General features: G+C 36.9%; 4 protein-coding genes and 1 pseudogene across 4 annotated transcripts; 3 read left to right on the plus strand and 2 right to left on the minus strand.

Moving 5' to 3' along the window:
• Nucleotides 1-4,258, plus strand: LOC122596494 (pentatricopeptide repeat-containing protein At5g14770, mitochondrial). Its single transcript, XM_043769079.1, has 2 exons — nucleotides 1-3,161; nucleotides 4,187-4,258. The coding sequence occupies exon 1, from the start codon at nucleotides 28-30 to the stop codon at nucleotides 3,013-3,015; it is 2,988 nt and encodes a 995-aa protein (XP_043625014.1). The 5' UTR covers nucleotides 1-27; the 3' UTR covers nucleotides 3,016-3,161; nucleotides 4,187-4,258.
• On the plus strand, nucleotides 4,121-8,807 carry LOC122596818 (annotated as a pseudogene).
• A 2,743-nt stretch (nucleotides 8,808-11,550) lies between these two features.
• LOC122596819 lies at nucleotides 11,551-12,135 on the minus strand. The gene has a single exon (XM_043769468.1). The coding sequence runs from the start codon at nucleotides 12,133-12,135 to the stop codon at nucleotides 11,551-11,553; it is 585 nt and encodes a 194-aa protein (XP_043625403.1).
• A 2,563-nt stretch (nucleotides 12,136-14,698) lies between these two features.
• LOC122596820 (craniofacial development protein 2-like) lies at nucleotides 14,699-15,526 on the minus strand. The gene has a single exon (XM_043769469.1). The coding sequence runs from the start codon at nucleotides 15,524-15,526 to the stop codon at nucleotides 14,699-14,701; it is 828 nt and encodes a 275-aa protein (XP_043625404.1).
• Nucleotides 15,527-19,084: 3,558 nt separating this feature from the next.
• On the plus strand, nucleotides 19,085-21,037 carry LOC122596821 (stemmadenine O-acetyltransferase-like). The gene is made up of 2 exons (XM_043769470.1): nucleotides 19,085-19,257; nucleotides 19,636-21,037. Exons 1-2 carry the CDS (start codon nucleotides 19,085-19,087, stop codon nucleotides 21,035-21,037), a joined length of 1,575 nt encoding a protein of 524 aa, XP_043625405.1.
• The last annotated feature ends 2,325 nt before the right edge of the window (nucleotides 21,038-23,362 follow it).

The following is a 23,362-nucleotide window of genomic DNA, read 5'->3' on the forward strand; positions in this document are numbered from 1 at the left end:
AAATCCAAGTGACATAAACTCAAATCTATGGGGTCTTCGTTGCGGCATTTCATCAAACACCTGCCATGCAACAAGACCCTCGTTCACTTCCTTATCATTTCTCCATTATCAATCAGACCCATTTCATCATCATCATCTCAAAGATCAAAACTTTCATCATACCCTTCATTTTTCTGCACTTTAATCCACCTTTTTCTGTCGAATAACCGTCTCTCGAAAGCCGCAGAAACGTTTCGGACAATGCGAACCCTGAATCTTGGTTTCCAAGATTTAGAATCTTGGAATGGTGTTCTTAAAGAGTTTAATAATCATGGGATGGTTAATGAGGTAATGTTTGTTTATAAAGAAATGTTGTCTTGTAGTGTTGGTACTAATGTAGTTTCTAGAAATATTGTTGTTCATTGTTTGTGTAAAGTAGGCCGAGTTGAGTCGGGTTTAAGGCTAGTACGAAACTCGGGTTTTGGTGAATATGATGTTGTTAGTTATAATATATTGATTTGGGGTTTTTGTAAATATGGGTTTGTTGAACAGGGTTTTGGGTTGTGTTCTGAAATGATTAAAAAAGGGTTTGCTTTTGATGATTTTACAAGGAATATATTGATTAAAGGGTTTATCGATAAGCGGTTGTTTGGATATGTGGATTGGGTTGTTGATCGGCTTGGTTGCATGGATGTTGTCGGTTTTAATACTTTGATTTATGGGTGTGCTAAAGTTGGTGATGCTGTTGGTGCTGTTGAGATGTTGAATAGGATGAGGGAAGAAGGGTTGTTTCCGGATGTTGTTACGTATAATACTTTGATTGATATGTTTTGTAAGATGAAGGGTTTGGATCAGGCGGAAAGTGTTTTTGATGAACTTATGGTGCCTGAGAAAAAAGGTGGTTTGGTTCTTGACGATAGTGATGATAATATAGTGAAACCTAATGTCGTTACATATACTTCACTTATTAATGGATACTTTAAGGACAAAAGGCCTGATGAAGCACTTGATATGTACGAGAAAATGGTCATGGATGGGTTATCACCTGATGTTGTTACTTACAGTTTGGTAATAAATGGGCTTTGTAAGAATGGGAGAGTTGACGATGCTCAAGCACTTCTCAAGGAAATGAGAAGCATTGGTGTAGAGCCTAACCACGTAACATACTCTTTGTTTATGGATTTGTTCTTAAGACGAAAGAATGTAGATGTTGTCCTTGGCCTTCAGAGTCAAATGGTGGTGCGTGGAATTCCATTTGATGTGGTTGTATTTACTACTCTGATTGATGGATTGTTTAAAAGTGGAAAGCCTAACGAAGCTGAGATAATGTTCAATAGTCTTTTAGATTCTGGTGTGGCTCCAAACTGTATCACTTATACTTCATTGATTGATGGACGCTGTAAATCAGGAGATTTGGATGGCGTTGAGTCTGCACTGCAAGAGATGGAGAGTAAAAATGTCTCTCCAAATGTTGTTACATACACTTCTATCATTAGTGGTTTTTTAAGGCATAATCTGCTTGATGCAGCTTTTAGCACCTTGAACAAAATGGTGGGTGAGGGAGTTATGCCAAATATTTTCACATATAGTAGATTAATCGATGGCTATTTCAAGGCTGGTAAAGAAGAAATGGCTGTTAGCTTTTATGAGGAAATGAAGTTGAGCGGGTTGGAGGAAAACAATTTTGTACTTGATGCTATTGTAAATAGTTATAAAAGGAAAGGGAAAATGGATGAAGCTGGTTCATTTTTTGAAATGATGATAGTTAAGGGACTTTTTCCCGACTGTGCTAATTATACGTCGCTAATGGATGGGTATTTTAAAACAGGTGATGAGTCAGCTGCGCTTAGAATGGCTGAAGAAATGACTGAGAAAAATTTGCAGTTTGATTCTGTTGCTTATAACGTATTAGCAAATGGGCTATTGGGGCTCGGGAAATATGAAGTGGAATCTGTTTATTTAAGCATAAAAGAACTTGGCTTAGCACCAAATATTGAGACATTTAACACAATCATTGCTGCTTATTGCAAAGAGGGTAAAATGGAAAATGCTCTAAACCTATGGAAAGAGATTAAGAGCCTAGGATTAGTGCCAAATGAGATCACTGTTAATGTTATGGTAGGTGGACTCTGTGAAACAGGGAAGGTTCATGAAGCCATTGATTTGTTGACTGAAATGGCAAGTTTACAGTTTTACCCTAGCTCTACTTCTCACAGATTTATTGTTAATGCAGCTTCAAAAACTAAAAGAGGTGAGTATATTTTGTTAGTGCATGAACGTCTTTTAACCATGGGCCTTAAACCCAGCCTAAAAATCTATAATGCCCTTGTCACCGCCTTATGCAGACTTGGCATGACTAGAAAAGCCACATTAGTGCTACAAGATATGAAAGATAACGGCTTTTCTGCTGATACTGTTACTTACAACGTCTTAATTAATGGATATTGCAAAAGTTCACATTTAAAGAAAGCTCTTCAAACATTTTCACAAATGTTGGACGACGGAGTTTCTCCTACCATTTTGACTTATCATACGCTTCTTAGGGGTCTTTCAAAGGGCGGCTTGATGCATGAGATTTTGAACATAGTTAATGACATGCTGGAAAGAGGTTTTGAAATTGATTCTAATGTCTATAACATTTTGGTTTGTGGGTATAGCAGGATTGGGAATAAGAAGGAAGCTATAAGGGTCTATTGTGAAATGATATCGAAAGGGTTTGTTCCTCTAACCAGTACTTTTAATGTGTTAATCAGTGAGTTCGCTAAGGTGGGAATGATGAGTCAGGCAAGAGAGCTTATGAATGAGATGCAAGTTAGAGGGGTTCTTCCTAATTCTTCAACTTATGATATAGTCATAAGTGGGTGGTGTAAATTATCAATGCGGGTAGAGATAGAGAGGGCGTTGAGAAATTCATGTGAGTTGAAAGCAAAAATGTTGCTCAATGAGATGAATGAAAAAGGTTTTGAGCCTTGTGAAAGTACAGTTAGGTATGTCAAATTGATTCTCAAAAGACAAAGAAAGAAGAAAAAGAGCTGACAGTTGTAATAATCAGGTGTGAAGGATAAGCAATATTTCACCTGAAGAGAAGTTTCCCAATTTGAAGGGAAATGTAACCATGACGGGGGGGATTTTAGGTTGTAGACCAAATTGCAGAACCACAGCTTCTAACATAATAATATCAGGTTTGTGCTTCACCTTTTTCTAGTTTTTAATGTATTAATTTAACTTATACTATTCCTAGTTGAGCTGTATTGTGGTTTAACAACTTGGAGGTTATACGGTATATGATATTATTATTATTTATCAATATGCAATATAGCTCTTTTGCATTTATTCTTAGACGCATATCATTAAGATCATAATAGTAAGTTTGAGAATACATGGACTTTAGGTGAACCATAGGGAAATGATGAAGAGCCTTTAAGTATCCTGAAAATGTACTATAGGTGTCATTAGTATCAATTGCTACAAAAGAAAGTTAGTCGTTGTCAGAGTTCCATTACATATGCACATAAATATTTCAACTCACACCGCTCTATTTGTAGTTATAGTTATAAGTTTCACTTAGTTAGTTACTTGTATTCTGGTATAATTGGTCTATTGTTAATTTGTTATTCATATAACTCTACCAGCACTGTATTCTTGTTATTGCTTTTCTAGTTTATTTATCATTTTCATCTTCTGTATGGCAATGTAAATTTGCTTCAGGGGTGATGCTGAGAAGAGTTCATTTAGTAGTAGGGACTGGCCATATGCATGTAAAATTGATGAGCAAAACAAGTTAACGCACATCCAAGCTTCGTTTAGTTCACAGTTTGCATAGGCAGGATTGACCAATTGACAATGAGTGAATGAGAGATAAGAGAATTTAACTTCATTAGTTGCACATATGTTTGTAAACTTTTGTTAGTAATTGTAACATTATCTATCATATAGTCTAGTATGATAATGATAATAATATATAATATAGTTGGGCCCAGAGAAAAGTTCACATCTTGGTATAGCATGAAATTTCTCAGGTCAACCATTTCTGAGTCAAGTCAACCCCGGATATTTGTATCTATATTCAGATCAATAGGGATTTAAATTTTTAAACACCATTCTTAGTTGTTATCTACTACAAACTAAATTACTAAGAAACATGTTCTTTGTTAGTGGTCTAATAATTCTTATGACTTTGTTGAATGTCATTGTTTATTATTTGCAGTTACATCAGGAAGAGGACTGTGATGATGTGCAAGACTCAGTTTCATTACCATTTCATCAACTATGCGAGCAATTTTCACTAGCTGAGATCAAATTGGCCACGCATGATTTTAATGAAGCTTTTGTCATTGGAAAGGGTGGATTTGGAAAAGTTTACAAGGGAGTAATCGACACTCAAATTGTTGCCATGAAACGATTGAATTGTGATTCACGTCAAGGAGCACCCGAGTTCTGGACAGAGATCAGTATGCTCTCCAAATTTAGACACAGCCACCTGGTGTCTCTAATTGGATATTGCAAAGCTGGTCGAGAGATGATTCTTGTTTATGAGTACATGCCCAATGGAACTCTTGCAGATCATCTACACAAAATCAAATCTAATGGTGGTAATTCTTCCCTATCATGGGATGAACGTCTCAACATTATGCGTTGATGCAGCTCGTGGTTTAGACTATCTTCACACAGGTACAAGTGTTAGGCAAAGAGTTATACACCGAGATGTTAAAAGTTCAAACATCTTATTGGATGAGAACTTGTCAGCTAAGATTTCAGACTTCGGGCTATCCAGGATAGGCCCTTCAAATCTGGTGGATACCACACATATTTACACTAGTCTAATTAGAGGAACATTTGGCTACATGGATGAAGAGTATGTCTTGACTCGAAGACTCACAAGGAAGTCTGATGTCTATGCCTTTGGGGTGGTCTTGTTTGAAGTGTTGTCTGGGAGACCTGCTGTGAACCCATTATTGCAAGAGGAGCAACGTGGTCTAGCTGGATGGGCCAGACACTGCACAAAAGAAGGAACCATAATAAATAAACTAATGGATTCTTCTTTAAGGGGGAGAATACTGCCCCGCTGTTTGGAAGTATTTGTGGAGATTGCTGATAGATGCATCCTTAAATTTCCAAAACAACGCCCAACTATGGCTGAAGTAGTGGCCAGGCTCGAGTACGCCATTTCTTTACAACAAGGGATTAAGCATCCTGCGGTTGAGGGGAACACAGCATGCACCTCCACAACATACAATAGCAGTGAAGTATCTGAAATTTGTACGGAAGTTCCAGAGGTTATTAGGCATCAATATCCTTCCACCCAGCAGGAGGCTGTCATTGGAAACAAATGTGATTCACATCACAATGACATGACCAATAGAAATAGGCCACCTGAGAGTCCAAGTCACAAGCAACAGTTAATCGGTCGAGTAAAACCACAGAGTATTGTAAGAAAGGTCTGGTCAATGTTCACAGCAAAAGGGGCAACGTCAGCCATCCAAAGTAGGCCCAATAACTTTCTTTGTAACTATATCATTAATCCATTTATACTAACTATATATTCACTTTTTCAGTTCCAATACCACCTAATGCCAATTTTGCCTTTTCAAGTTTGAACCATAATAATTACTTGACATAATTAGATTGCATTCTCCATATAATTTCGTTGTATTTCCAGAAGAGTTAAAGCTATATATATGCAACGTATTGTCACTTAAAGACACTTTCCATGACCCTAGCCATTATCTTTACGCCTTCTGCAGCTTCTTCATAATACCTCTCTTACTTAAGTCAATGCTTCATGTAAAAGATCCTTCTGATCATCCTTTAAATGGCTTAAGGCTAGCATACAAAGACATCATCATAAAAGGAATATAAGTCGTTATTATTCGCCATTGAAATAGATGTTAGCTGTCATATAACTAGTGATCCCATTATGTTTAATGTTATGCTTGGCGACATATGATAAATATGATAAATCTTTCATCTTCAATACGAATATTTCTTTTTGACCTCTTGATTTTCATTTCCTTTCTCTGTACTTCTAACAATATATTCTTTTTGTTTAGTTGTAGATGATGATATAAGTTCAGAATCCTCGGTTTTTAACATCGATACTCTTGAAGGCAGAAGTATAGAAGGATTGGAAGCTTTATGGTTTGAACATGACATTATAAGTCTTGCAACTGATAACTTCTCTGAAGCCAACAAAATTATGCAAGGTGCAATTAATTCCTTGTATAAGGTAATGATAGATTAATAATTTGAAGTTACCCCTAGAAACCAATCATTTCAAGTGTGCTCAAATCTTTTCAGGGTAGGCTACAAAATGGTCAAGGAATTGTAGTTAAGAGATTTCATTGTTATTCTCAACAAGTTCTCCAGGAATATAAAAATGAGGTTACATTACTGGCAAACATTAAACATGATAACTTGGTTCAGCTACTTGGATATTGCAGGGAAGAAACACGAGTACTTCTTGTATATGGTTTAGCCATGTTTACAAGTTTAGACCTCTTGATATTTGGTATGATTTCAGTCTAAGTTGAACAAATATTGAAAAATTCGATTAATTATGATCTTTTTGATAGTTGAAACTTGAAAATTAACAATGGTATGCTCTCTGTTTCTAGATTATGCAAGCCGTGTTCTTCTTGACTGGAATAGACGATACAAGATATTACTAGGTGTTGCATTGGGACTTCGCCATATTCATAACCATGCTCCTGACCAGATTGTACATACTGATATCAAACCTGCTAGCATTCTCTTAGATGAAAGTTTGAACCCTAAACTATCAAATTTTGGGCAAGCAAGAAGTTTGGCAAACAGTGACATCAGTATGCAGACCAGGTGAGTACATGTACATATTTATCAAAAGCTTCAATGTGCAACTAAAATCAAAATTGACAACGACACTATGTGCTTTGTTATATGATTTTGAATTTTGAAGCAGTTGCTAAAGCTACAAAATCTATTTATTGGAGCTAAGTTGTATTTCCTTTTCCTTCACATTGTAGAGGCATAAGAGTTGATTCAACTTCAAGACTTAGTATGGTTATACCAGGTGTAAATACCATGATAAAAAGAGAATTCTAAGGGAGCGTTTAGTTGGGGAAAACACCTCTTGTTTTCCAAAAAACATAGAAAATAGAAAACGCGATTAAATCATAGTTTTTCAACAATGTTTTCCAAGAAAACAGAAAACACTGTTTCAACTTTTCTACGGGAAATTCGAAAACACTTTTTGTTGTTTTTTACTTTTCATTTTCCATTTCTTAAATTTTCAAAACTTAAAAATTATATTAACTCTCCACCTATGCCCCCCCACCCTGCCTTCCGTCACCCTTGCCCCCGTCCCCGTTCCCTTCACCCCCCACCCCACCCCCAACCTCCAACTTAACCAAGTATATTAGAAATTTTTTATAAGATTGGAAAATGAAAATAGCACTTTCTAGTATTGAACGCGTTTTCAAAATTTTCATTTGTTTTCTAGAGATGGAAAACTCCTTTTCTTTTCTAGAAAATTAGAAATGGAAAACCAAAAATATTTTCCACAACTAAACGCGCCTTTTTATTTTTAGATATACTATACATAATGAACAGGTATTATGCAAAAGAAATATGGTTATACTAGGAAAGCTAAGACAGACAACTATGAGTCAACTATATCTATACAAATCTCTTAAGAAATGTCAGATATGCAAGAAAATTGAATAGGTGCAATTTCGTTGGGACTTGGGGACATTCTTTAATTTGGGGAGGTCATTTGTTAATAGTTGCATGTAATGTAAATTTGGTAATGTTTAAGTATGAGCTAAAAGATGACACTTTGCCTTCCTATATTTGTTGGAATAATTGCATTCTATTGTCTCAACATGATTTTTTTCAAGCCTTACAATATTATTATGAAAAGTTATGAAGAACTCGTTTTGAACTTTAAAGCATATGAAGATCCATTTCAGTTGTAAATTTGGGGACGAATCCCTGTTTATGGCCCATGTGGTTGCTCTCTTCAATATACGCGTGACAATTTCTATACTTTTGCCATAGGGAACATTTGGAACCCCACTATTTGACAAGTCATCTTTCACCAAAATTTGATGTCTTCCGATTTGGTTTGCTGGTATTGGAAATCATAAGAGGCCAGAGAAGCGACGACAACTTCATTGAATATGTGAGTGATGACTATTAGTGATGAAATTTTAGTAACTAATCCTGTTCTTGTGAAATTTGAACATTTACAATTTTACACTGGAAACCCTACAGGCTTTGAGCAGTTGGTGTAAAGGAACAGCTTCAAATATCATAGATCCAACCCTGGATGTTGATTTAAGTATGATAGGAAGATACATTCAAATTGGATTGTTGTGTGCTCAAGAAGATGCGAGTGAAAGACCAACTATGAAAGAAGTTGTTGTAATGCTACTAAGCGGCTCATCTCTTACATTAAGGATCCCTAAAAACTGTAAGCTGATGCCACCTTCTGAGTCATCTACAAGTGATTCAGATGATGATAGTGGTATGCATACATTATTGACCGAAGACCAGAATTCTGGGACCGTTCAGGATTTCATGGAAGAGCTAAACCTAAATCCGAGATAACTCAACCAATGCCTGTTGATTCTATGATTGTACTTGCATGTGTCTATCCCATATACTTTACAAATAATATGGCCAGCAAAATTATCAGGGAACGTATTTTTTTTTTTTTTATCTTTCGTTATGAAGCAATGTCACAGTGTGTAAAGATTAAGATTTGTATGTTGTTGCTATGCATGTAACCCTTGTCAAAATGAACTGTATGAATGAATTATGAGTCACATAAAATCTTGTTTAAAATAAAAGTCAGGTCAAAACCCAATGAAATGACCATATGATATGGTATTTGGATCCAGTATTCAGATAAGGAACCCTCGGGTCATTTTATCATCAAAAGATGATAAAATGGCTAACTAGATGGCTGCTGACAAGTGATAACCGAATCACATACTGGTTCGTCATGACCATTGACCAGTGCTATATAAGAGAGAATTTTCGACATGTTTCCTTCGTGACCAGTGTGTGGTGGACTATAAGAGCAAAAGGCTCTGAACCCCCTTGGAACCATATGTTACGACACTAGCATCTTCATCTCACAACTGACGTTTATTGGTCAGTAACAAAATTACGCTAGACAAATACATACAACAAAAACAAGACCCAGTCCCTGAGCGGGGTAAGGGGGAGGTGAAATGTATATAGTCTTACCCCTACCCCAAGGTAGAGAGACTGCTTCTATAAGGACTTCCGGCCATAAGGAGGTAAAAGTCAAAAAAGGTGTAAAGAGAAGAGGTACCTGTCAGTCAAAAGCAGCATGGGAAAAATAAATATACCTGTTCACTGAAGTATCCCTGACTACTTTGGGAGTAGGGGAGAGTAGCCGACATGCGACCTAAAAATACTTTAACACATGTTTGACAATACATATACAAATAGCATATCAACATATTAAACAACATAAAAATTATAAAACATAAAATCGTAGCCTGCTGCAGTAAACCCAAGAAGTGATAGGGAACAACCAAGCAATACAAACATAATATAACGGTATGAATACCTACCATGCCAGACATAAAACATGCACTGAACTACCTGAAAAAACTTAGGCCACCTAACTAAACTAATCCTAGTCCTCTCAAATTACTCTAAAAAAACCCCTAAAACTAATCATATTCCTCTATAAACTATCGTTGGTCATGTCCTCCTACCGACTAAGCAATTTGGGGGCAACGACGCTAGAGTAACCTCCCCCCTCGGTTTGGGCGGCCAAACCACTACGGAGGTCACAGAGAAACCAAAATCTAAGTAAAATCTAAAAAAAAAACCTATTCCCATATGCCTTTCCCTCCTTGTCCACTTCCTCCGTCATGATTTGTTTTTCTCTCTCCCTCTCTCTATCTCTCTCTTGGGACCTTCCTTAACCAGTCTTTCCACCTCCGTTGACCTACCTCTCATCCTGTCGAGTCAAATCCCTTTGTAGCCTCGAGTCCCCTCAATTGGGCCCAATCCTCCTGACCAACCGTCCTTCACATCCTTGGGCAAGGAAATATGGGAAAAGAAGTCTATTTTAGTAAATCCTACCCCAACCTACTGCTCTGCTCTAATCCTAGTTCTCCAGACCGTCCTATCTGCCATCATGTCCTCTGATAGGTCAAGCTCTATTAGGTCCTTCGCTAGACGATCCTCCCACCTCATCTTAGGCCTTCCCCTCCTTCCAATGCCGTCAACTTCAATAGATTCTGCTCTCCTTAGTGATGCTGTCTGGTCTCTTCTCCTAACATGGCCAAACCATCTCAGGCGTCCTTCCCTTAGCTTGTTTAAGATGGACCCTACTTCTAGTTCGGCTCTAAAAGCTCCTGTGGGGATCCTGTCAGCTAGGGTCTTCCCGCAAGTCCCCCTTAGCATCCTCATCTCAACCACCTCCACTCGGGACGCTTGGGCTTTCGTCATCGGCCAACATTCCGACCCGTATAACATAGCCGGTCTAATAGTTACTCTGTAGAACTTGCCTTTCAGTTTCAGCGGGATCCTCTTGTCGCACATGACTCCGGTAGCTGCTCTCCACTTCATCCATCTCACTTGGATCCGATGTGTCAAGTCTTCATCTATATCCCTAGATTTGTGTATCTCCGATCTCAGGTATCTAAAAGACTCCTTCGGACACAGTATCCGTTCGCCAATGCGAATATCCTCAACCCCATTTTGTCTTATCTCCTGCTTATCGAAGTCACATCTTAAGTACTCAGTCTTTTCTAGGCTCACGCGCAAACCATTGTCTTCAAGTGCTCCTCTCCACTTCTCTAACCTACGGTTTAGCTCCTCTGTCGATGTCGAGATGAGCGCGATGTCATCGGCGAAAATCAAACACCACGGTAGTTCCTCCTGTAGTCCACACGACAATTCGTCTAAGATTAACGTAAAAAGATATGGGCTAAGAGCCGAACCTTGGTATAGACCCATTTCTACGGAGAAGAGCTCTGTGTTCCACACTGGGGTTCGAACACTACTACTAGCCCTATCGTACATATCCCTGATAACACTAAAGAATCTCCCAGTAACTCCTTTCACTTGTAGCGTCCTCCAGATCAACTCCCGTGGTATACTGTCGTATGCCTTTTCCAAATCTAGGAAGGCACAATGGATTGCCTTTTGTCTTTCTCTATACTTCTCCATGAGGCTTCTGGTGATATGAATAGCCTTCATCGCCGACCTTCCTGGAATAAAACCAAAATGGGTCTCTGACACTTTCGTAAACCTCCTAAGCCTCGTCTCGATCACTCTCTCCCATAGCTTCATGGTATGACTTAAGAATTTTATGCCCCTATAATTGCTACAACTTTGCACGTCCCCCTTGTTCTAATATATCCGTATAACCTCACTAAGTCTCCATTCTTCTGGCATCTTTGCACTTGTCCAAATCTTGTTGAAGAGGGTTGTCAACAAGCTTATCCCTACGTCCCCCAGGCATCTCCATGCCTCAATAGGAATTTGATCTGGACCTACTGCTTTGTTTCTCCCCATCTTCTATAGGGCGACCCTTACTTCATCTTAGCTGATCCTCGTTGCCTCGTCGTTGTTGTAGCGTGTGTCTACGTGTGTACCGTGTTCCAATCCTTCTCCACTTCTCTCCGACCCTCTCTCATTAAACAGATTGGAGAAGTACTCTTTCCATCTTTTCCTAATGTCTCCCTCCTTCACAATGCTCCTTCCGCTTCCGTCTTTAATATAAATGACGTCCCCTAAATCCCTACGTCTTCTCTCCCTTGCTTTAGCAATTCTGTAGATATCGTTTTCGCCTTCCTTGGAGTCAAGTTTCTTATACAAATCTTCATACGCTCTTTCTTTTGCTATAGCTACACTCTTCTTTGCCTCTTTCTTGGCTTCGTGGTACCTTTGCATTGCCAAGGACCATTCTTCATTTGTCCCGCTCCGTTTGCTCTTGATAAGCTCTTTAAAGCAACAATGTTTTGTCGCTACCTTGGTTTGGACCTCTTCGCTGATCCACCAAGATTCCCTACCAACCTTACATTGCCTACTTATCTCTATGGTTACCCCTAGTACCTCCTTTGCCGTTTCCCTCACACTCCTTGCCAAGTGTGTCCACAACTGATTTACTACTGTAATACCCAACATTTAAAAATAAGGATTTCCAAAAAACTTTTGCCTAACGGCGTCAAAGAAAGCGGAATTAAACTTTAAAAGTCCAAACCAGCAAAATTTGTTTGGTTTATTCGTTAAATGGTGTTACTAGCCATATCATCAAAATAAGTCTAAATGGAAATCCATCGGTTGCCTAACATTAAACAACCGAGCACATCATCAATACAAGTCATTATTATCTAAACAATAAGCAAATGTCTAAAGCGAGCAGCCACTATGGGTAAACTATAACCAGCTTCAAGATCATCTACCCATGCCTCACATCTTCTCACATCTATCTACTCACTATTGTTGGACCTGAGGGCACAACACATTTTAAAAGAGCAAGTGTTAGCTAACGAATTAGCTAAGTAAGATAACACATAAGTTATGAAACGTTTGTCCATTTAAAACATTATATAAAAGTCATATTAATTCGTTAAGGCACATATCCTCAAACATATCATCACACTTACATATCATATCATCAACATCATTCATATTAGGATGGGTCATCCTAAATGTGCCTAGTCATCTTTTGCATCATCACATATCACATTTGAACATCTTTATAATTGTGACAAAAGTCACGCATCTCATATAACATATGCATCTCGTTAAGTGTGACATAAGTCGCACCCGACTAGATGAACCACCATTCAGTAGTACATCAATGTCGTTAAGGAATGGCAAGCCAATCCAGGAGTAGTCCGTGTGTTCAAAGACATTGGTGGGTAATCACTCCACCCGGAGATACTCAAACCACGTAATTACGTTGCAAGGAGCCACCCAAGCAACCATATACGCACTCACCGGGCAAGGGCAAGTACGGGTTAAGCTTAACACTTTCACATCAAATTTACGAGCTCGATTTCACATCACATATAGTTTAGGTGTTTACACAACCTAAACAATCATCACATATACATCATTACGTTTGGGCCCTTAAACGTGCACGTGTCATGGAAACTTAATAAGTCTAGTGAACTAGATGAACAAGCCATGTAATCATGCACATTTCACATATCATCATCATACATCACATTTCATAGCGTTTCATTTCATATCATTACATCGCATACATTGTTACATCACGTACATCGTCATATATCATTGCATATCGTATATCATTACAACATTGCATAACATTTATCATCTTAGATCATACATCATTTCATACCATATCATCTATTAAGCATACATAACATCTCATAGCAATACGTATCATTGGGGTAGCATTTCAGGCTTTTATATGCATCTACATAGCCCATATCACCTCCCGTATAATCCCGAATACCCATAAGCAACCAAGATATCATTAGGGGAAGTTATTATATGAAAACTATGTTTTTGTTGAACCCTCAGCGTGTCAAAGTAGTGTATCTTACCTCAATGGAGTGCACAAGAAATGATAACGTAAGTTACCGAGCTTTGCAAGTATTCCGACTACCTATAATCATTAAACGACATAATGAGCTAATAAATACCCACTCACTTAAGGTCATGACTCACGTCTAAATACCTATAAACATGACTCATGACAATGCTTGATGCATCGGACATTCGATTAATACTTTAAAACTTACATAACTCGACGAAACTCGGGATACACTCACTAAATTAACCTTTCTGGAAACTTGACATTACAATCATCTTTCAAAAACATTTCCATTAGAAATTAGACTCTCTCACGATTCCGTGGATATCTTATTTGTCAAAAACGGAGTTACGGTTCAAAAGTTATGGCCATTTGAAAAATTCCGTCGCTATTGCGTCACAACTACCAAGTTGCGTCGCAGCTATGTGTCACTGGTTTCCAGTTGCGCCGCAGCTAGCCCCGATTCTGCACAAACCTCATTGTTTAACCTCCAAAACTTAACCAAACACACCCCAAACGACCCCAAACCTTATGAACGACTTTTAACCCTCAAAATTCATCATTTTAAGACTCTAATGATGTCATGAAAACAAACCTTAACATCCAATTGATTTGCAACACAACAACAATCATCTTAGGTTACCGAATTGATTAAAACTCACGTTTTTGACTCCAATCAACCCTCTAAAGACCTAGATCAGTTATGAATCGAATCAAGGGATTGAAAGGACATGAAATCAATGTTATTATACCTGGGATACCTGGAGATTATAAAGAGAATGTAAAAACTTGATCAAAACACTCTCGAATCAACCAAACGAAGATGAAATCGAACAAGGAATTGATTATGGCAATGGGGAATGGTTAGGGCTCAAAGAGAAAAGGATGATATGAGTAATTAGAAGCTAATGGCCTGCTCCAAGACCCTAATCCCGTTTTTTAGTTTCCACCTATGTCAAAACTAGTCCTTAGGCTTCCTTATGGTTCATATTTAGCTAAAAACACCTATTGGGAATACTTACTAACACTTTAATCACAATTAATCATCTTAAAGAAATTAACACATGAATCATTAAGGCTTTAAAACTTACACATAATGCACATTAATCACACATAAACATTAAATCTCTTAGAGACTTAACGGACACGTTGTGTTGACTTAACGACTCAAGTCAACCGTTAATTAAAAGTTCGGGATGTTACAACTACCATATGCGAAACGTCTTGAGTTTCCCTTGCGAACCTCGTGCTGGTCGTCGACCTAAACGTCTCCGCTGCTTCACCCATTAAGTTTTTCCAGAGGATTCTTGGCTTTACAGCCTTCACAAGCTTGATTACTTGTATACTCACGAGCAAATCTAAGACCAACAGTCTATGTTGGGATATGCAACCCTCTCTATGGAGGACCTTGCAATCTTTGCATGCTCTAAAGTCCCCTTTACGCACCAGAAAGTAGTCGATCTGAGTTTCAAGTCGGGCACTCTGGAAGGTAATCAACTGAGAACGCCTCTTTCGGAAGAAAGAGTTTGCGATGGCCAGGTCATGTGCAGTAGCGAACTCCAATATCATGCGTCCATCGTCATTTCTCTTTCCAAACCCTAATCCCTCGTGTACACCCGAGTAGCTGGCTGCCTCTACTCCTATATGCCCGTTTAAGTCTCCTCCTAAAACTAGTCGTTGGTCATCAGGGCAACTCCTAACCAACTCATTCAATGAGTCCCAGAAAGTCGTCTTCTCTACCGCCCCCCGGCCCGATTGGGGGGCATACGCGCTGATCACATTTATCGTCTCCTCTTGTATCACCAATCTCACCAACATCAACCTATCCCCGTGTCTCTCCACGTGCACTACATAGTCTTTGAGTCGTTCTGTCATGATGATACCCACTCCGTTTCTCCCCGAAGGCGCTCCAAAATACCAAAGCTTGTATCCATATTCTTCTCCAATGTTTCCCCCTATCCACCTAGTTTCCTGGAGGCACACAATATCTACCTTACACCTATTCATGGCAACTCCTAGCTCTAGAAGCTTACCCGAAACGGTACCCACATTCCAACTCCCGAGTCTAAGCTTAAAGGTTCGATCTCTTTTCTCTAGCCTTAACCCCCCTATGCCAGCCCGCCCCCGAAACTGGAGGACACAACCTCACGGAACCATTGGAAAAAGACAACTTAAACCAAAATAAACTACAAATAATTAAAAATGATCAATAAAAATAAATGGATTAAATTTTAATACTACTGTCAAAAAAAATTTAAAATGAAAAAAGATAGCAGATAAGGTCTAATAAAACCACATAAATTAAGTAAAGTGGATAGATCGATGGTTGTTTGTAAATGGAAACAGGTAAAAATCAAGCAATTTAGGTAATAATGGAAAAAATTAATTAAAAATAAAAATCAAGTAAATCAATATGTCGATGGAAGTACAGGATCAAGTAGGGATATCAATGTGTATATAAAAAAAAAACTTGTAATAATTATAGTGATAATGAAGAGTATTGAAAAGGAAGGTCAGATCTAAGAGTAGTTAAAACTAAATCTGAGAAACTAAAATCCGTTGAGCAACTACAGAATTATTTTTCTTTGTTATTAATAATATCAAAATCAAAGAAGAAGAGAACAAAGAGACAATTAATAATATATATTAGATAAAAGGTAAAAGATAAAAGAAAAAAGATAACTAACAATAAAAGTGGAAAAAAGACAGATGCTTTAGAACTTGTGGTGAGCTCGAAATCCGGCAGGTGGTTTTCCGGTGAGGTAGCCGGTGAGACTCTCAACGGTAACAATAAAAGTGTGTTTTTGGTGTTTTTTTCGCTAGACAAATACATGTATGGGATTATTAGCAATGTCTTATTATACAGTACTAGGTTAAACACGTACAATATGTTGATGGATGTAATTTCCCAGTAGTAGTATAAAAGAACCTACTGTATATGTAAATCATGGAATCTAATACATTAGTAACTACAACGACTTTACATGTAAAGAACAATTTTACTGAAATCGACTTACAAAAAGAAAAGAAAAGACAAAAGTGACATAACTTTAAAGAATGTTGGCAATGGACCTTCCATGTATCTTACTACTCAGTTCTAACCAAACACCTTATGCCACCTCAATTACATCACTCACTCAAATTTTGTTGGCACTCACCACTCATTATATTTTTCATTTTATTTTACAAAAACTAAAATTCAATTAAACTAAAACATAAACAACAAATAAAAAAAACATATATACATAATAAAAACTAAAATATACAAGATATACACGTATAGATATACGCGACCTAACTGGGATATTTCTATAGCCGTTTCTAAACCCTTTTTTCATCACCCCTAAGATGTTACCCAAGGATGTATTTAATTTGCTACATGATAGATTAGTAATAACTTATCTATATTTTGCTACAATTTAACTATGATCACTGGTTTATATTTTGCATGATGAGAGAGCGTTTCCAACTCAATTTACCACAATATTGCTGTATATGTCCAATCAAGAAGATCACTAATCATTCATAATGAACCTATATAAGGATTAAATTAATATGATCACTTAAGAATAAACTTGATCTTTATCCCATGTAAAGGTTAGAAGGTCTTTAAAATGTAAAGGTTAGAAGGTCTTTTTTAGTAGAAAATGAAAACAGTCTTTCTATTTACATCTTAACCTCCCCACACACCGTCGAGATACTAGGACTCAAACTCCGCGAGACGTGAGCAGTTTCTTTTTTTTTCTTTTCTTACTTAAAAATAAACTTCGATTGTGTTTGGATATACACATTGATTTGTAGATCTTGGTTTAATTCTTTAATATGGAAAATGCTAGATTCAGCTTTAAAGTTAGGGCTGACTTAAAGTACATAAAAAAAAGTTATAACTTTCATATCAAAAACATATCTCAGAATTTTATGGTAAGTTATACCTAATTTATACACCTTAATTATAACCTGTATTAAGCAAGACCCATTTAATATTGGGGTTGATGTTGACCGGTGGCTGGTCGCGAGGGTTGGTGATGGTATGATGACCGGTTGAAGAAGAGGTCATGGCTGCTGTGTTCTGTCAATGGATTGACTGGTCTGTTGAGCCATGTGATGGATGTAGAATTGTAGATTGTTTGGTTACTATATATATGGATATAGACATATTCGCATGCTCCACAGTTAATGTAATACGTACGTGTATATGCATTAGATGGACGTAATAGAAACTAGAAACAAACCTCTATCCTGTAAAGAGGGCAGAGTTTTATCCAAATTAAATGTCGTCCTTTCGGACGATGTAGTTGAAAATTTCTCCTCCTGCTAGATATTAAGGGTGAGGTTGCATGGACCTTGTTAAGACAAAATAAGGTAGATCCCTTGATGCTGACAAATTATCCTCACCTTTCAAAACAAAAAAGTAATTGAAATAATTTAAATGGGTGGAAGAATTCCTGGTGATCAATTCCTCTTTCGAGTCATGCATTGGTATGACGAATGGAAGTATTCTGAAATGCAGATTTGTAATCATCTAAGTTGAAAAATTAATTTGAGAGAATTCTTATCCAGAAAACCCTTCATGTTATAGTTATGATCAAGAAAGATATCATAATTACATTGTCATCTTTGTTTTGCGTAACTTGCAATTGTTCATTATGTGATGATATGATATAGGTACGCGTAAGTTAATTCATAATTTAATCTATTTTCAAAATTATAAGTTTTCTTTTAGGGTTTTTTGCTTCTTTTGAAATGTGTGAATTACACGCGAATACATGCGAGTCTTGCATATATTGACAATAAATTCATATACATAAAAATCTAGCAGATAAAAACACAATTTATTCAATCTTTATTTAGTTAAAAAAAAAACTTGAAAATACGTATAATTTCATCAATATAGGTTCTAAGTTCACTAGATTATTGTTCGCAAAAAACACGTAGAAATCATATATAAATGATGGCTCATTAATATTATAACAAGGATGGACAATTCCCCCCAAATCTCAATTTGGTTCCGGTCTCGTACACATACCAAATTATATGAGATCTCCACAAATAGTACTACGTTTTGGTGATTTTTGAAACCGCTAGTGCGTTTTGTAACTGTATAATAATAATACCATACATATGTAGTCATAAATAAAACATATTAACAATAATGAGTGACATTATCATTTGAACAATGTTTTCTAGTTGAGTATTTAATGCACGATGAGAAGATGGTTAATACTCGTGTATTTACACGTACAAGAAAAAGAAAAAGAAAATTTAAAAGTCTTCAAAAATATATCGGGCTTCTATAATGAAAGAGAACGATGTATGTTCTGTAAGATAAAATTGTCAAATGGAACTTTATTATTATCATAGGGAAATTATAAATATAATCCAAAATGATTCTAGCGTAATTTTTTTAAAAAATGGTCAGAATAACTCACCGCTATTCTACATCTTTATATTTATATTTTGGGAACATTGGCTATAAATAATGGAAGTATAGTAATGTATCCAATCTATCATATATATTTCATCCATGCACATTGCATTTGAAAACCTAGCTCTAAGGTAAAAAGGATGAGGCGTTTCAGTACCTTATTAGCATCTTTTAAGACATGCAAGCAACCTCAACCTACGATCGAACGACCACTTGCTACATCTTTAATCACTCCCAAGCATTTTTATGATCAATCTAGGTTCTTTTCAGCTCAGACAGGAGTGATCCCTCGAGATTACGACCATCCTTCACGGTGAGTAACTCTTGTTTTGGATAGATATTATAAACAATTGTAAGTTAGAGTGATCGCAGCGGTTGTGTCACTTTGCAAAGTACCGACGACATAGGCAGCACCTCGTCGGTCAGAAAATCGGTTGGTTTTGTAGGTTAACTGAACAGGTCAAGTCGAGGCGTTGTTGGTCCTTCATGCCATCCAGCCACTAGTTTTCTTTGTTTCAATTTAATAAATGTTTAGAAAATAATGATAGAAAAAATAAAGTGATAAAGACATTATTGGTAAAAGTATGGTTTTAAAATGGAAAATAAAGTACGTTATTTTGGGAGCCTCTTATTAGTGATAAAACATGTCCAAATTGTGAATAACTCTCTCTTTTTTATTATATATCTTCAGGATTGAGTTTCAACAAGATTATGATAGTGCTAAAGGTGTTGGTGTAGAAAAGAAAAAATGTGAAATTCGTGTTTTGTCAATAGAAAATGTGAAGCCCAATAAGCCCACTCCTGACTACCTTCGATCATTCAAGCTTTCTGCATTGGATCAAATCTATGGTCCGAGTTATGTCCCACTTGTCTGGTTTTATCCAAACAATTTTAATGGGAACAAAAACATTCATGACATCGTTCTTCAAAGATCAAAACTGCTAAAGCAATCACTCTCGGAAACACTCTCTTGGTTTTACCCATTTGCAGGAAAGTATATCGATGATAACCACGTCGACTGTAATGATGAAGGCGTTTACTACGTTGAAACACGAATTGAGGGTGATCTTTCGAGTTTCATTGCAAAACCAGATTACAAGTTAGTACAGAGGCTACTTCCGATGCCACCAAACTCAACGGAGCCAACGCGAGGATTCTATCTCGCTATGGTCCAAGTAAACTTCTTTAGTTGTGGCGGTGTTGCAATTAGCATGTCGAATTCACATAAACTCATTGATGGTTGCACTTACATGAGGTTTATAAGTGCGTGGGCGTCTGCAGCAAACGTTGATAAAGAGAAAGTTTACCCTAATTTTGACACTTCCTCACTTTTTCCGCCCAACATTAAACCGCCTTCATATCCATGTTTCCCGATCTCAACCTTGACTGAACGACCAATGTTGTTAAAGACAGGAAAGTGTTCGACTGAAAGATTCCGGTTTGATGCAAAGGCTTTACAAGCACTTAAGTCCAAAGCTGCTGAATCTGTCTCCTCCACTCGTGTGGTAGCGGTCACCTCATTACTTTGGAAATGTGCAACTGCTGCTGCAAGGAAACTACACGGAGAAAGACCATCAATCTTACAACTTGCTGTGAACATAAGAGGTAGATTTGTACCACCTTTACCACGAAATGCAATTGGGAACATCATTTGGAATGCAGTGGCTAAATGTGATTCAAATGACGACTTGAGATTAGATACCATGGCAAGACACATTAATGCTGGTATTGCGAAAATTGACACCAGTTTTGTTGAGCAGTTTAAAGGGGAGGGCGGTTTTGATAAGATTGTCGATGAGATGAAACACCTGGGAGGTCAACTGTCGAGTTTTGATACAGATTACTACTCTTCGAGTAGCATGTGTAATTCCGGGCTATATGAAGCTGACTTTGGCTGGGGAAGGCCTGTTTGGTCGTGTTTTGGGTATTTAAACACTGATCTTGCTCTCTATACGAATGCCATACTTTTGATGGATACGAGTACAGGCGATGGGATCGAAGCATGGGTCACCTTGAGCCAAGACGAAATGGAGATACTCGAGCATGATCCTGATCTCCTCTTATATGCTTCTGTCGAGCCTAGTCCTCTCTAAGCTTGATTAACTTCACTTGTTTTTATTCCTTCACATTTTATTTATTAGTGTCAAACTTGTTTCAAGAAGCGATTTGCAAGTTGTACGTACGCATATATGTTTCTATGCTACAATCTATTGATCACATAAATGCATTTTGCCATACTTTTAAATAAAAATGCTACAATCATAGCAAGATGTTACCAACTTATTTTGGCACAAAATTGCTAATTTACCAAGACAAATATAGTCTATCATCAAAGATATCTGTGATCAAGATTCCTAATCCAACTGTAGTCATAATTCACATCAGAAGTAAGAACACAAACTCTCATCAGCTGGATCGTCATCTTCTGAGTCAGATAATTTATCGAACACATAATGTGCATCAAAATACCCATCTTCAATCCCATACCTTAAAGTTTCAATTTTTCAATATCCAAACATTAAATCACTAAAAATACTCAACAGTATACAAAAGTATAATAAAAAAAAAAAAAAAAGTTTAAACCTGTATAAATGTTCAAAAGCAGAGCATACAAAAAAACTGAACAAATTACGAAAATTCTACACCCCTAATTTTAAAAAGAGTTAAAAAATAAAAATAAGTTACGAATTAACCAAAGTACTCTAATGAACCTCGATTGAGTTAGATGTGAAATAACCATTTTAGCTTTAATTAATCAATTGTACACGACCAATTCCTAATCTTTTAAAATATCTTCACTATCCACATTAAATCAATTACCTTTAATTTAATTACATACTCCACTTGACACCACTGGCGTAGTATAAATTGATAAATTCAAACCTCGGTGCAGTGTTATGCAACCAGTTTTAACACTATAGAAATTATGAGGAAAGAATTAATATAATATAGCTATATACTATATAGTTTGAAAGTGACAATGTTTGACTTGATGGGCAACGTTTGAAACAAGTCGGCTGATTGAATCGAAGAATATAAAAGAAGCAAGACCCGACTGGCGGCTACGTTGACGGTTCAACCGTCGGTGATTGGGCGACATTAAATTTACACGATAAACTTAATGAAACTTATTGACCGTAACGGGCGTAATCACCATGCATAAAATAAGATTTCGGTTTGATACAAAGGCTTTACAAGTACTCAAGGCCAAAGCAGCTAAATACTATCCAAATTTATTATGATTTTAGGGCCGGGATCCAGGGCCAGCGCCACTGGGAGCGAGTACCAAGGCCCTGGATTGAGCCAATTTTTATTTCTACTAAATTATTATGATGACAAGTTCTTCGAAAATTAAATATTCTGAACTTAAAGGACTAATTCTTGTTTTAATATCGTTTATGGAGTTAATGAGTCGGGTTTTATATATCTGTCGTTATTATCATGGTCATATTCTTATTTTGGTTAAAACTTCAAAACCTCAAATAGCAACATACAAAAAATTCTTAATGTTCTGAATTGTATTCGATTGAATAGTTTGGGTGAAAGACATGTAATCACTTTCAGAGATGGCAATTATCTGGCTATTTGTTTGTTATTCTACTGAATTTCCCAACAAAGATTGAATCAATTCACTAAAGATGACAAACAACAATTTTATGAAAGATATGGTTATGTGTTCGTTATTATACTGAATTCCTCAACACCTTTACCACGAAATGCAATTGGGAACATCATTTAGAGTGTGCTGGCAAAATGTGAATCAAACGACAACTTAAAGTTAGATACCACGGCCGGGGCAGATTAATGTTGGTACTGCAAAAACCGACTCCAAATTTGTTTAGTAATTAAGAGGGGAAGAAGGGTCAAATGTTGAAGATTAAACTAAATATAATACATTATAAAGTTTAAGGGTGTATTATGTGTAAGTCACAAAGTAGGGAAGTTATAACTTATACCTTCTAACTTCCAAGAATATCTATGAAGATTCTTGTTCAACACATCCACATACATCGTTGGGACTCAGGCTCACAAATTTCACACGAAACCTGTTAACATGATACGACATGACCTGTTCTTAACAGGTTTCGTGTTTGACCTTATTTGGTTTCGTGTCTTAACAGGTCCGAACCTGTTAAGACCTGTTAAGATTTGTGTCTTAACATATTCGGACCTGTTAGGACATGTTAAGGTTATACATACATACATACATACATACATACATACATACATACATACATACATACATACATACATACATATATATATATATATATATATGAGAGAGATCAAATAAGAAGGTGTCTTAAGGAGAGAAGGTCTTATGAACCAATCAGAACACGACATGTGGATTTAAAAAAAAAGAACGCGATGGCATTTTTGTAAATAAATCAAACTTTTGTCAGCCTGGTTTTGGGTCA

Source organism: Erigeron canadensis, chromosome 4, assembly GCF_010389155.1.
Source record: "Erigeron canadensis isolate Cc75 chromosome 4, C_canadensis_v1, whole genome shotgun sequence".
In the NCBI taxonomy this organism is placed as follows: domain Eukaryota; kingdom Viridiplantae; phylum Streptophyta; class Magnoliopsida; order Asterales; family Asteraceae; genus Erigeron; species Erigeron canadensis.

Coding starts and splice junctions, on each gene's coding strand:
- LOC122596819 (XM_043769468.1), bottom strand. CDS start 12,135: ATGTTGGGTATTACAGTAGTAAATCAGTTGTGGACACACTTGGCAAGG.
- LOC122596821 (XM_043769470.1), top strand. CDS start 19,085: ATGAGGCGTTTCAGTACCTTATTAGCATCTTTTAAGACATGCAAGCAA. Junction 19,258..19,635: donor GATTACGACCATCCTTCACG/GTGAGTAACTCT, acceptor ATATATCTTCAG/GATTGAGTTTCAACAAGATT.
- LOC122596820 (XM_043769469.1), bottom strand. CDS start 15,526: ATGAATAGGTGTAAGGTAGATATTGTGTGCCTCCAGGAAACTAGGTGG.
- LOC122596494 (XM_043769079.1), top strand. CDS start 28: ATGGGGTCTTCGTTGCGGCATTTCATCAAACACCTGCCATGCAACAAG.